The 14,660-nt window shown below is 37.7% G+C and overlaps 1 protein-coding gene across 1 annotated transcript in view; it reads left to right on the top strand.

Annotated features, from left to right (window-relative positions):
* LOC103504817 overlaps positions 1–13,901 on the top strand; it is a 51,471-nt gene extending 37,570 nt beyond the window's left edge. Inside the window, exons 3-5 of the mRNA XM_017449846.2 lie at positions 8,011–8,166; positions 11,969–12,161; positions 12,915–13,901. Coding sequence (XP_017305335.1) covers positions 8,011–8,166; positions 11,969–12,161; positions 12,915–13,146 — 581 coding nt within the window. The 3' untranslated portion in view covers positions 13,147–13,901. The remainder of the gene's footprint in view (positions 1–8,010; positions 8,167–11,968; positions 12,162–12,914) is intronic.
* Positions 13,902–14,660: the final 759 nt, after the last annotated feature.

The following is a 14,660-nucleotide window of genomic DNA, read 5'->3' as shown; positions in this document are numbered from 1 at the left end:
AGGAAGGACGGACTAAAAAGGTTAGATTCGATTTAGCTATGCCGCAACCCCTAATGCCCATCACCTACGCTCAGACTGCCTGACAGACCGCGGTCTTTCAGACAGTGTAAACGTGTTGGCCTGAAAATCTCGAGACCTCACCTAGGTCAGTGAGAACGTCTGAGGGACCTGGGTCTGAAGATTTTCCAGGTCTCAGGTTTTGTAAAAATGTAAATGTAATGTAAATGCAATTTGTTTTATTATGTCACAACTTTGGTGCTCACTGCAGCATTGTAGGATTTTTCCCAATACATGTCTCAATAATCCTAATCTTATATTATAAGAACGAGATCCATTCACTCATTCACATTTCACAGTTCACATTTCATAGTTCACACACTGATCGCTCTATCTCTAGAACCACAACACCTAGAAAGCTGATGTGTGTGTGTGTGTGTGTGTGTGTGTGTGTGTGTGTGTGTGTGTGTGTGTGTCTGTCTGTAAACAAAATATCTCGAGAACGGTAAGATCTAGATTCTAGAGACTTGGTATGTAGCTGTCAAATGTGACAAGGATGCAACACAAAACTTTTTGTTAAGACCGGTGCAACGGTTGGCGGCATTTTACCGCTTTTTGGCGGTTTTCGGGTTAATTTAACAATATCTCGGGAACGGTATAAGCTAGAGACTTGAAATTTGGTGTGTAGTTCACGTTTGGTTGAGATAGTTGCTGCGCTTGGCGGTATTTTGACTGCTTTTGGACAGATTTCGACCGTTTTTTGGCGGTTTTCAGCTATAACGACAAAACGGTTAGAGATATTGTAAAAGTTAGGGTAAAAGAACACTCAAATAAGCTTCAATCATTCAATAGAATAAGGAAAGTCGTGTGATGTTCACACCAGATTTTTTACTTTCTATTTCTTCTTATTCATGATAAGAGAAAGCCAGGTTTCGATAACGAACCTTATCTCAAATTTCTTGACCCCGCCGGGAATCGAACCCGGGTCTCCCGCGTGCAAGGCGAGTGCAGTGACCACTACGCCATGGGAGCTGACAGGTCTCAGGTTTTGAAGTGAATATGACAGACCGTCTCGTCTGAGACCTGGGTCTGAAGCTTTTTCCTCCACACACGTTCTCACCCTCCGCCACTTGCACCAAAGATTCGTACAAGCTTAACCTATCCGGCAGTTACCCTCTACACCTGAGCCTCAGTGTATGAAGTTAGGCCGCCACCAAAATTTCCGCCAATTACCTCAAATATGTCATGACGCTTGGGCATTACGTCTTGGTGTGTCCGCCACCTGCATGTCTCCCGCTGGGCACTGGAGGGGCCGACAAAATTGGCGGCACCTCGGGAAAAAAGAAACTCCTGCACTCACCACACTACCAGGGGAGAGACGGGGGGAGAAAACCGCAAAATTTCCCGCACTTATACCCGCCACGAGGAGTAGAAAAAAAGGGGAAAAATAAAAATAGCTAAAAAGAGTTTGAAAAAAAAGGGAAATTCTGCTGAAAAAAGGTATAATCGTAAAAAAGTGGGATTAAAAAAAAGTTAGATAAATTTTCTCACTATTTATCTGAGGTAATTTTAGGTAGGCTATTAAAGAAAATTAGAGGGATTTTTTGTGGGGACGATTTTGTGTGAAAGGGATTTTTTGTGGCCGATTTCCAGAGCGTGTGATGCGACCACAATCGCGGGACAAAATCAACTGAAATTTTATGTTTCAAAATTACACTCGCTTAGACAGAGAGACGCGAGAGAGAGAGAGAGAGTTGCCGCGTGTTCTCTAATAGCTGAAAGCTCCCATTGCGCATGCGTGCCTGAATTTGAGTTTACCCCCTCTCTTTCCTACTTTCCTCTTCCCTCTGAACTTTTCTCCCTCTCCCTTTCTCCCCTTTGTCTGTTCTATATAATTTTATCTCTCTCCCTCTTCTCTCTTCATCTCCTTATACTATACTGTCTCACATTTTTCTCACTCTCTCTCTCCCTCCCTCTCTGTCTATCCTGTGTTTGGCCTCTTTCTTTCCTCTATTTCTGTCTCCCCCTGTCTTTCTCCCTTCCTATTGTCTCACATTTTTCTCACTCTCTCTCCCTCCCTCCCTCTTTGTCTATCCTGTGTTTGGCCTCTTTCTTTCCTCTATTTCTGTCTCCCTCTGTCTTTCTCCCTTCCTATGTCTGTTCTTCATAGTCTCTCCTCTCTCTCTCTCTCTCTCTCTCTTCTACCTATTTTCTATCTCTCTCTCTCTCTCTCTCTCTCTTCTGTGTGCCGCAATTTTACCCCCATCCTGTCTACTCCTCTCTTTCTCTCTCACCCTCCCTCCCTTTCTCTCTCTCTCTCTCTCGGCTATTTCACATTCTCCATTTAGCCTATACCTACCTATATCTCTCTTGTTCTCAATTTCCCCGTCGCATTTTTTACCCCCACTTTACCCGAATTACGTCCTTCCAATATCAGTGGAGATTGCGAAACTCCCAATATTAGTGGAGATGCCGAAACTCCCAATATTAGTGGAGATGACAAAACTCCCAACATTAGTGGAGATGTCAAAACTCCCAATATTAGTGGAAATGCCAAAACTCTCAATAATAGTGGAGATGCCGAAACTCCCAATAAGACATTGATTTTATATATTCCACTGCCATTGTTTTGAAGCTACCAAATGTAGTGGAGTTTCTGGCAGAGACAGGGAGTGCATTCCACAATTTTCCAATTTAATGAGAAATTATAGGTATATTAGACATTATAATATATACCTATTTTTAGCAAAGAATATTATTAGGAACATTATTATTATCATTTCCCCAAGGAACCATGTTTTTTTTTTTTAGCAGCTGTGTGCATGCAGCGTAGGAAAGTTATTGGAATAAATATTGGGTTTTTTTTTTTTTTTTTTTTTTTTTTTTTTTTTAGCAGCTGTGTGCATGCAGCGTAGGAAAGTTATTGGAATAAATATTGGGCTCCTTAGTTTCCCCTTTTTCTCTCTCTCTCTTTCTCTCTCTCTCTCTCTCTCTCTCTTCTCTCTCTCTCTCTCTTTTCTTTATTTCTTCTCTCTCTCTCCTTTCTCTCTCTTTTCTTTATTTCTTCTCTTTCTCTCTCTCTCTCTCTATTTCTTTCTTTTTCTTATTATCTGTTTCTCCGTATCTTTTTCTCTCTCTCTCTCTCTCTTCTATTCCTCTCCCTTTTTACTTTCTATTACCCTTACGTATAGGGAACCTATACAAGGTAATGAGAAAGTTTTGCAATCGGTCCATTTTTTTTTTTTTTTTAAAGTAGGTAGGTACATAAGTTTTCTCTCCCTCCCACGCTCTCCTCTCTTTCTCATTTCTTCTTCTCCTTCTCTCATTTTTTTCCCTTTAAATGTAATGCATTAGTTATCTTTTCCACATAGGTATCTTTTTTTTAAAAAGTAGGTAGGTACATAAGTTTTCTCTCCCTCCCACGCTCTCCTCTCTTTCTCATTTCTTCTTCTCCTTCTCTCATTTTTTCCTTTTAAATATAATGCATTAGTTATCTTTTCCACATAGGTATCTTTACTAATTTCCTTTCTCTCCCTCCTCCTTTTCCATCTTCCCCTCTCCTTCTTATTCTTTCCCTCCCTCCCTAACTTTGAGGTAAGGTACCACCACAGACCAAAGAAGAAACTTGTAATCTAACTTTTCATAATATTCTCCTCTCTCTCTCACACACTCTCCCACTTTTTCCTTCAATATCTCTCTCTCTTTCTTTCTTTATATCCATCTTCTTCCCTATACCGCCTCAGTTTTTCCTTCTCTCTTCCTCCTTATCTCTCTCTCTCTCTTCCCCTCCTCTCTCTCTCACTCCACCTACAAAAAGAGAAAACCTTTCCAAAAAACCCAAAAAAGTCCTTAACCTCTTATACATGTCAACAACTTTGCTCTCTCCATCTCTCTCGTTCTCCTACTTCTATCTCTCTCTCATTTCTCTTCCCCTCTCTCTCCCACACTCTCCCACTTATGTTTCTCTATCCCTCTCTTTCCTAGTATCTCTTTCTCCCTCTCTCCTCTCGGTTCTCCATATATATCTCTATCTTTTTGTCAACAACTTTGCTCTCTCCATCTCTCTCGTTCTCCTACTTCTATCTCTCTCTCATTTCTCTTCCCCTCTCTCTCCCACACTCTCCTACTTATATTTCTCTATCCCTCTCTTTCCTAGTATCTCTTTCTCCCTCTCTCCTCTCGGTTCTCCATATATCTCTATCTCTTTCTTCCTTACGTCATGAATATGTTATTTTAATTTACCCTCTCCTCTTTCATTTCCCACTCTAAATGTCCTCGTATCTTATATTATACGAATTTATTATTATTATTTCTATAATAAGGCATTATATTTTCCTATTCTAATACATTAAGCTCTCTCTCTCGCTCGCGTATCTAATCTGTTTCGTGTGCCCATATAATGGGTTTTCTGATCATAGGCCCCGGCTTTAGGAAGGCCTCTGCAGTACTCTATAGATTTGAGCCCGAGCTTTGGTAGGCTCAATAGAGGCCTCAGCCCTCTGTAAAGGCTCTGACCTTAGAGAACCCATTGGTGAAGTTTCACCCCTAATATTTTATCTGAAAGGGGCCAAAAACCCTACTTTTTTTTCCTCCTCTTCGCTGTTCTTTTTCCCTTTACCTTGGTTACCTCCAGTTCTGTTTCCGTCCCTTTGCTACTCTTATTTTATGCCCTTCTGTTCTATTTATCTTCTCCTTCTTCTTTCCATTTCTCTTTTACCTTGTTTTTTTTTCCTCTTCGCTGTTCGTTTTCCCTTTACCTTGGTTACCTCCAGTTCTTTTTCCGTCCCTTTGCTAGTCTTATTTTATGCCCTTCTGTGTTCTATTTATCTTCTATTTATCTTCTCCTTCTTCTTCTTTCCATTTCTCTTTTACCTTGTTCCCCCCCCCTCTCCCTCTCTAGCTTTTTCCCCTTTATCTCGTTTTCTCCTCTCGTAGCTTAGCTTGTATTTCCATGCGGATTACAAAGCCTAGTCTGAACAAAGGAAGAGAAAATACGAGTATCCCACATTATATCGCAACTGGATAAGACTCTTCTTCTGTTTGTACTTTACAGGCACGAGGATTTATTGTTCTCTTCTTAGCTAAATTCCTACTTTAGGAATGAGCTATTTTTGGTTTTTTTTTTTTTTTTTTGCGAAAGAAAAGACATATATATATTTTTTCTTATCCCTATTGGAATTTCTTGAAATAAAAAGAGATTCTTGGAAATTCTTAAAGGAAAGGACAATGTACGGGAGGGGCATGCCGCATGCTACGACACAGACTAAAAACGGCGGTGAAACACTCATCTTGAAATACATGGAATTTCTTTAAAAGGGAATTTCTGCGACCCAGGGTCACCCTTGTTTCACTTCATTTCTGAATTTCTTTATTTACTTACCCTATAGGGTACCCTACACGAATAAATATGTTTATTCGTGTACCTCTTAATAAACTTACCTACCCATTTCTGAAAACAATATGTCCAATCGGTAAAAAACCATTAATGGAAATACGCTCAAACGTCCACTTTTCCAGCGGTGCGCGGTGTATACTTATCTCTGCCTTCTTGTCACTTTTCTTGCGGTTTCTATTCTCGGATCTCTCTCTCTCTCTCTCTCTCTCTCTCTCTCTCTCTCTCTCTCTCTCTCTCTCTCTCTCTCTCCGTCTCTCTCTCTCCCTTGGCCGTGTCGTATTTTCCCTTCAGTGCCATGGAGTACATTTTTTTTCTTTTTTTGTTTGAAAAAAAATCCTTTCAAAAATTCAGAGAGGTAAAAAAGAAAAGAAAAAAAAAAAAAACAGTCAGCCTAGTTAGCCTGCCTTGTAAGCGCTAGGTCGCGGGTTCAACTTCCGACATTTCAGAACGATAAGACCTCCTTTGTTAAACCACCTAGAATAGTTTGATAAATAAATAATCACTCTAATCAGTAAATCAGTGTTAGTTAATTAACTGTGTACGTCTGTACGTATATCTTTCGGTCCCCATCTCGTCAACTTCACACACTGTGTAAGTTTATGTGAATATGTGAATCACTCAGTGATAATTTGACCTTCAATTCTTTGACAGTTTGACCTTCAATGACCTTGATTTCTCTCATGACCTTCACACATTGAGTTTCTATTGGAGAAAGTCAATTTCCATTAGGTATTGAAGAGGTAGCCATTATGATGAGAAGAGAAGAGGTTACCTCTTGAATCACTCAGTGATAATTTGACCTTCAATTCTTTGACAGTTTGACCTTCAATGACCTTGATTTCTCTCATGACCTTCACACATTGACTTTCTATTGGAGGAAGTCAATTTCCATTAGGTATTGAAGAGGTAGCCATTATGATGATGAGAAGAGGTTACCTCTCTCTCTCCCTCTCTCTCTCTCTTATTCCCCTGACTGTAACTTTCCTTCTCTCTCACTCCCTTTTGCCTCTACCTATTTCCCTCTCTCTCTCTCTCTCTTATTCCCCTGACTGTAACTTTCCTTCTCTCTCACTCCCTTTTGCCTCTACCTATTTCCTCTCTCTCTCTCTCTTACTAATTCAGTCTTCTCTTACCTCTCTTTTTACCTTCTATTTTTCTTCTCCTCTCTCTCTCTCTCTCTCTGTTTTTCCTCGTCTCTCTCTTCTAACTGTAAAATTCATCCTTTTTACGACCCCCTTCTCTCTCTCTCTCTCTCTCTCTCTCTGCAGCAAGCAGACTGCATGTTTCCATTTTTAATACCTTTTTGACTTACAGTTGAGAAGTTGCGGGTTTGATACTCCCCTGTGTCAACAAATTTCCCTTTTGTTTGTGAACCGTTACCAAATAAGCAAGTGAATTGTTGATCCCATGTGATTTTTCACGCGGAATCGAATGGTGCTACTTTTAGCACTCTATGACTTACAGTTGAGAAGTTTCGGGTTCGATACTCCCCTGTGTCAACAAATTTCCCTTTTGTTTGTGAACCGTTACCAAATAAGCAAGTGAATAGTTAATCCCATGTGATTTTTCACGCGGAATCGAGTGGTGCTACTTTTAGCACTCTCTGACTTACAGTTTATAAGTTGCGGGTTCGATACTCCCCTGTGTCAACAAATTTCTCTTTTATTCGTGAACCGTTACCAAATAAGCAAGTGAATAGTTAATCCCATGTGATTTTTCACGCGGAATCGAATGGTGCTACGTTTAGCACTCTCTGACTTAGAGTTGAGAAGTTGCGGGTTCGATACTCAAATGTAATAGAAAGTCGTGTGATGTTCACACCAGATTTTTATGTTTATTCTAGGTAGTCTTGTTACTCTCATTATTTGATTTATTGTTCTCTTCATAGCTAAATTCCTATTTTGGAATAAGCTATTTTTATGTTTATTCTAGGTAGTCTTGTTACTCTCATTATTTGATTTATTGTTCTCTTCATACAGTTATGTGCAAAAGTGGTTCAATGTTTTTTATGTTTATTCTAGGTAGTCTTGTTACTCTCATTATTTGATTTATTGTTCTCTTCTTAGCTAAATTCCTACTTTAGGAATGACAAAACTATCTATTCATCCTCACCAAGATAGAAGTACCTACAGCTAGACACTACGTTTGATAATCTTGGAACGTGCTCAATTTTTCTCGGCGTATTCAGGGTCAAACGAAAATCTTCTTATTGAACTTTGCTGTTTTTCTTCAAAGGGTAAGGACGAAAATGCAAGTGTAATATGCATGGCATGCATGGAGCATACATTATATATGAGTGAGGGTCATAATGTTATATCGTACCTAATGGAATCTTTGTTTTATTGTAACTCCGAGTCTTCTATTGAGAAAATTGATTTGTTTTACACAATCATATAACCCAGCACATAAAATATGGCCTAAGGATGGTTAGGGTGTATTTGAACAAATAAATATTAGGACCTGTAGTCTTAGGGAGGTTCTATATTTATTGTAAATTTTATTATCTCAACTTCCATTCCATTCAATTCAACACTTAACTTCAATTCAATTCAACACACACCTGTCCTACCACTTGAATTTCGTCAAATAATCATTCTTCCTACTTTGTCTGCTTTCAGGATTGTGGGCACTGATAAACACCGCTGGCACTTGTTTGAAGGGAAAGTTGGAGAATCAAGACAGTTCGTCCCAATGGGATGCTTTGCTCAAAACAAACGTCATCGGAACATTGAAAACGGCACGAACATTCTTGCCCTTGCTGCAAGCAAAGAGAGGTATGTTCCTAGGTTTAACTAGTATAGCTTTGCTATACTGTAGTAATAGAAAGTTATTAAACTTGGGAAAATTAATTTCCGATCGATCTCAATTTTGTAAAGGTGTGTCCAAACATAGTCGACCGGCCGTCGTTCGCTCAGATTTTGCAGACAGCTTTGACATTTTATGATGGTCAAAAGTCTCCGCGGGCCGGACCTCGGTTCGGCCGCTATATAATGACAAATCTTTGAAAAAGCTCAAAAAAAGTTCGCAATTCCCAGGCCTTTAGATTTCGCCCAAAATCGCTCGAACATGGCACGAAGATTCGATAAATTATGTAGATCAAAATCCACAGGGAATTTAACTCGTATACCTACTTAGTTATGGGCCTGCGTGAGTATGCAAAATATCATATTCACCACAAAGTAGGTATGTCTATAGAAACGTAATAACATATTGCGTAGGAAATATTTGATATTCATGCAGATAATGGCAAAAATTTGCATGATGATCAATACAAAATAAAATACCGTCTCTGAGTCTCTCTTTAACAATGCAAATATAAAATAATGCGAATATGTATAGGTAAGGTTCCTACAATTTTATCGTAAGACATGGTAAAAGAAGAATAGGTAGGTATGATGCTAAAATATTTAGATTTGCCGAGATTCATCTCAGCAATTCCAATAGAAGTGAGAATAATTTTTAATCTGCATGCTAATTGAATTCATCGGCATGACTCGTGAATAATTGCATTACCGTATTTGATTACAGATTGTAAGTCTGTAATGCTATACTCATATTCTTGTAGCCATATTTACATTGTAGGTTTTTTTACATGTATTTCTTGTAAAATGTGTTTTTTACGTGTGTATTTTTTGTTCCTATTATTCCTATATTTCTGAATTACGATTACGCAGAACTTGAGGTGCGCTGTTCTAGCTTTACTAGGTAAATTTTAGTCAAAACCTGAATTCAATGAGACTAAAAATCCATCATAATCAATGCCTTGACTGGGATTTGAGTTAGTGCTTTCCTGTTTGTCAGGCGAACACTTCAACCACTATGCTACCTAGACAGTCCTTGTCACCTTACCACAAACCAATTTGGTTCTCAAGTAACATGGTGACCTATTGAGGAATCAAAAGGTAATTAATTCCAGTGTTAAATGGTAAAGATGTTCATTACAACATCTTCTATAACCATTTACATATGAGTATCTAATATCTATGATCAGTAGGTAAGTCAAACTTGTCACCTTGTGAGAAGATTAGAGGTATTTAGAGACCTCTCTGGCTGGAATGCTGATTAAAAAAAAAAAAACAACTTGCTACGCCTTCCAGCCATTTTTAGCATCTTACACAACGAGACATCTAGCTCTCTCTTCTGACTATAACTCCATTAAAAAAAACAACAACCTTTGAGTTCTTCTTCTTCTTCTTCTTCTTCTTCTTCTTCTTCTTCTTCTTCTTCTTCTTCTTCTTCTTCTTCTTCTTCTTCTTCGTCTTTTTTTTCTATTCAGGACAGAAGATCTCGGAGTGACGCTGTTGTGTTCACCTAATTAAACATGAGCAATGAAGTCATTAATTTGATAGTACAATTTCTTGCCTTGAGACGGGTGATGGAGTAACATACACAGTCCGTCTTACGTCTTATCTACGAATCTGTAATTAGAAATTACTGACTACTCTAGGTAGGTACTCTAAGATATAGGTACCTACTTACCAAGATACCACTTATGGAGGTACAGAAAATCGTTTTTCAATTCAATTCGATATTAATTAAAAACTTGAGCTTCTCTAGAGAGAAACTGATGGCTTGTTCAATAACTCGTTGTATTATTTGTTTATTTTTGAGTTAATTCGATATCTTGTTTTAGAGGTGACTAAAAAAAATGTCTGATCTAAAAGAAAGTGGAAACATTGAACAACAGGTGTAATTTCTTTGAATTCTATCAGGGTAATGTTGGGCCAAATTTCAACAATTTTACACTTCGACGCTTTAGTCTAAGAACTTTAAGATTGAATGCTATGTTTTCTTTTGATTTAAATATCGCTCAAAGCTTTTTGAACTCAAATTTGTAACCTACTTATTCGAATCGGACCATAATTATAATAATCTGTAGATAGGTTTAAAGTCTAGGATGAACTTTTATACTAATTTATTTCTATTTATTATTCAAGCACAATTCTCTCCCACCAAGTCAAAACACTGCATTTCACGGAACAAATAAACAATGGCTCCGGGATACAGCACCAGCATTAGGTGCAGCATGGTTCGTTATTTAGCCATGGGTACACAATAGGCCAACGTTACGTTACCTACCGTGTATTGTAATGGTTTATAACGAATTTGTAATTACAATCATTAACACCGTAAGCTAATGATGTGACAGAAAGGGTTATTTATTGAAAATGCAAGGAAGAGATTGAAGAAGGGCGGAATGCGTGAAAGATAGACCTGTAATTAGAGGTAGATCGGGAGCATGCGTTAATTAGACCTATGAGCGTTCACATAGATAGTATGGGTATCTATTAGCCAGCATTCTAGCTGAGAGGAAATGATAAACTGAATTCCAAACTGAAGATGAAGATTACGAGAACATCCTGGATTCTTTATCCTTTAGAACTTTTTTCAACTAGGTTAAACCAGGGGCCTGTTCCTCGAATAATCTTTTTACCCTACGGTAGGTAGATTCAAAGTTGGTAGATTCGTAGAAGCTTACCCCTCATTTAGGGCTGTTCGCTTTGATACCGCCTTTGAAATAAAATAAGTGAAATTTCTAAATATCTTGTCGGACTAAATTTGGGCAATAGAATGCACCCTGTTTATTAGGAACCAACAAGTGGCTTGTACTGTATAACCATTCAAATATCCAAATGCTATTGGAATGTTTATTTTGCAGGAATTTATTCTGAAAAGTTATTTCTGGAAAATTTCATATTTATTTTGTATATTTTATATTAAAAATATTAAAATAGGATGGGTGGGTGCTTGCTTATCATTTTTATCTTGATAAGGACCTTATCTGATAAGAACTTATCAGTATATTTATGGGAAAAGGACCTCGAGAATGGAAAAAAGGCCAGTGAACGGAAAAAGGGCCTCCAAAGAGCTTTTTTAAAACTAATATTTCTTGTATAAGACTTTGTGAATATTGTTTTTTTATTGCGTTAAATTATTTAAAACAAAACAAATATCATTTCTTATGAACTGCTCAAACTTCATTTTCACAGCCAAATTTGTTATTTCGGTTCAAAAACTTTAAAGCCCTATATCTCAAAACAACGATTTGTCCCAAGGGCCCTTTTTCCATTCTGCTCCTCAATTTATTATTAGATTTGAACCGATTAGTTCTGTTATTGGAGGATTTAGAGACACCTTTAGTGCCTAGAAATATATGTGTAAGTAGATATTATCTATGTGGAATTTTTAGAGTGAGGAACTTGATGGTTGTTTAGGAGGCATATACATGAAGTCTTGAGGAGATAATCTAACCTGCCAAACCTAGGTCCTAGGAGAGTATCTGGTTCAAAACAATAAGGAGAAGAAATAAATTCCCCATTATTGTCATCTTTCAGAACTAAATGGTCTAGAAAATAATGCCACGTAAATATTTGAATTTTACAAGGAAGAAAAAAAACTTAAATAGGTAGCTCAAATTAGGTATACTTACTTACCTGCCTAATATCTGTTCTTGGGTGATTATTTCGTAGAAGAATAGCAAATTCAGAAAATGAGTATCAATTATTCCATTAACTTACAAACTTTATTGTTTTTTATCCTTATTGTTGTTATTACTTTCTATTACTATTTTTCCAGGTCGTTTCATCTCACTGGGTATCAGTTCCGATCTGGAAATGGAGTCTGTAGCTTACAATGCATCCCGGTACGCAGTTCTGGGTGCTAGCATCAGCCTACATCAAGAATCGAGAAATGCAAAGGCCCAATTCATTTGCATCAATCCGGAAACAATTCCAAGCGAGAAACTGTTCGCCATTCCTAAATTAAACAAGTAAGTATTGATAACCTATCTTGTCTTTATTTTAGGCGTTTGATTCAATTTGTAAATTTGACACATCCACTATTGTCTCGATTTGATTCAATTTGTAAATTTGACATCTCCACTATTTTCTCCTTATTCTACATACCTACACAAAGAAGTATAGGCGTTCGATTTAATTTGTTAATATGTCACTTCCACTATTTATTGTTTTACTCGTATATTACCCTACGCCTTATCAGTGTCAACTAGAACAACTAGATTATTGATTAATTTGTAACCACTTTGACCACTAGTTAGTCGTAAAGTAGCAATTTATATGCATAGACCACAAACTTTCGTAACTTGTCAAGGCTTTTTAATATTGTCAGACTAGCCTGTGTTAAGTAATTAGTAACCAATGCTCAGCAAATGTGTGGTAAATTAATCCTCATTAAGTCTTCAATTCATTAGGTAGGTAGGTAGTTATAATATTTACATATTGGGTATTTATCTGCTTAACGTATTACTATGGCAACCAGTGCATAGTGGTTGGAAAAATAACAAGGTAATTTAAATATAAGGTTGTAGCGCTCTAAAACTGTCCACCATCTAACATCTTCTCTAAAAAAAAAAAGTACAATTTAATTCTTCATCCTGGTTTCTAGCAGCCAAAAAAGTGGAATGCCCACTTTGCTGTCCAATAAGAATTTTTATCGATATGTTAATACGAACCCTCATGTTTCTCTGTTTTATCCACATTTTCTGTTTCCTCATTTGTTTCAGAAGAGGAGCGCGGACCAGCGAGGAAGATTGTTCATCCAACCAAGCCGCCAAGTACAATATTTCCGTGCTCAACGCTTTCGCGTTGGACATTTTTGAAGAGGCCATACTGACCGAGAGGCCAAAACACGTCTACGTCATTTCTAAACCCAATGACTTCTCCCACTATCTGTCAGCCATTGTGGAAAGGTTCCAGAGGTCTCAGACGGACAAGCCGAAGGTCATTGAGGCTTGAGAATTGGAAATCTGGGTGTACCTATACCTACATGGGTGTATTTTTCAAGCTGGAAGTCTGAGGATCAACTGAGCAAGCCGAGCATCTGGTCCAGTCCAGGGGTTGATCTTTTGAAAATTCAGTAGAGTATATTAATTTGAGGATCGACTCGACTGAGGAATGTGGAGATCTGGTGTACAAAATGAAGAGTACCATTCAGAAAGATGTGTGACTGGGTGGGTGAAACAGGAATGCATCACGTGATTCAGGCTGAACTCAGCCTTGTGAAGATTGTTAAGGAATTCAAAGCTAGTTAAAATCCAGGAAAAAAATTAAGGTGGTATGAACCCTAGTAATGTGACCTTAATTACTTTAATCAGGTTTGTTGATAGGTTTGCCCCTCACATGCCAAAACTAATTTTTGTGATTGCATATAAATATGTTGCATAAAAAATAATAACACACTAGTAGGTACCACTTCTTTGACAAATGATAGGTTCCTTGTTATTACGACGTGCTTTAGAATTTGTCCCTAGGACAAAAATGATTGAATGGAATTTTACTCGAACAAAATAATTACGATGAATAATTACAGGGAGTGTGGTTAGTCAGATAGATCAAGAATTTAAATTATATCTCTACCTACTCAACAGTACTTAAGTTGAGTAGGTATATTTTATAATTATAAGCATTGTATAATTTTGTATAATATATACGTATCGTTATGATAGTTGCAAAATAAATGAAACCATGTACTTATTATTATATTTTCTAAATAATTGCAGTATTATTTCTATTTGAACATTTGTTAGACCTCTAAACCTTTTTCCCCAGGAAACTATATGAACACGGGAGTTTCCATAGATAAGTATTTAGATAGATACAGATGTCGGAACGATCCCAAGATTTTGGGCAGAATACCTAAAGGTGGAAATGAACAACTACACTGCCACCCTAGTTGGCTTGGTTGGTAGAGCGCCAGCCTTGTAAGCGCTAGGCCGCGGGTTCGATTCCCGTCCAGAGCGGATTTTATCCTGAACGGATAAAGTTCGTTCTCGGTATAAGAGGTATACCTACCTACCTATGTGACAAAATTTAGACCCAAAACGTCCGAAAGACATAAGGTTACTGCCAAATTCAATTTTTTGACCCACCAAAATGTGGATCTACTCGTACCTACCCCTATTAAAAAGAGGTATTTTCTACATGAAGCTGTTTTGATTGGTCTTCGGGGTCGATTCCCGGTATAAAATATCCCGGTTCAATTTTAAATAATTTCTGTAGGTCGAGTCTAAAGTTTATTGGACCATCTTTCACCTAAAGGTAATCAACTCATGAGAGTAGGTATCTTGACCCACCAAAATGTGGATCTACTCGTACCTACCCCTATTAAAAAGAGGTATTTTCTACATGAAGCTGTTTTGATTGGTCTTCGGGTTCGATTCCCGGTATAAAATATCCCGGTTCAATTCTAATAATTTCTGTAGGTCGAGTCTAAAGTTTATTGGACCATCTTTCACCTAAAGGTAATCAAC

Source organism: Diaphorina citri, unplaced genomic scaffold, assembly GCF_000475195.1.
Source record: "Diaphorina citri unplaced genomic scaffold, Diaci psyllid genome assembly version 1.1 scaffold134, whole genome shotgun sequence".
In the NCBI taxonomy this organism is placed as follows: Eukaryota; Metazoa; Arthropoda; class Insecta; order Hemiptera; family Psyllidae; genus Diaphorina; species Diaphorina citri.
Note: the sequence above shows the minus strand (reverse complement) of the source record. Positions and strands in the feature narration are given on the sequence as shown.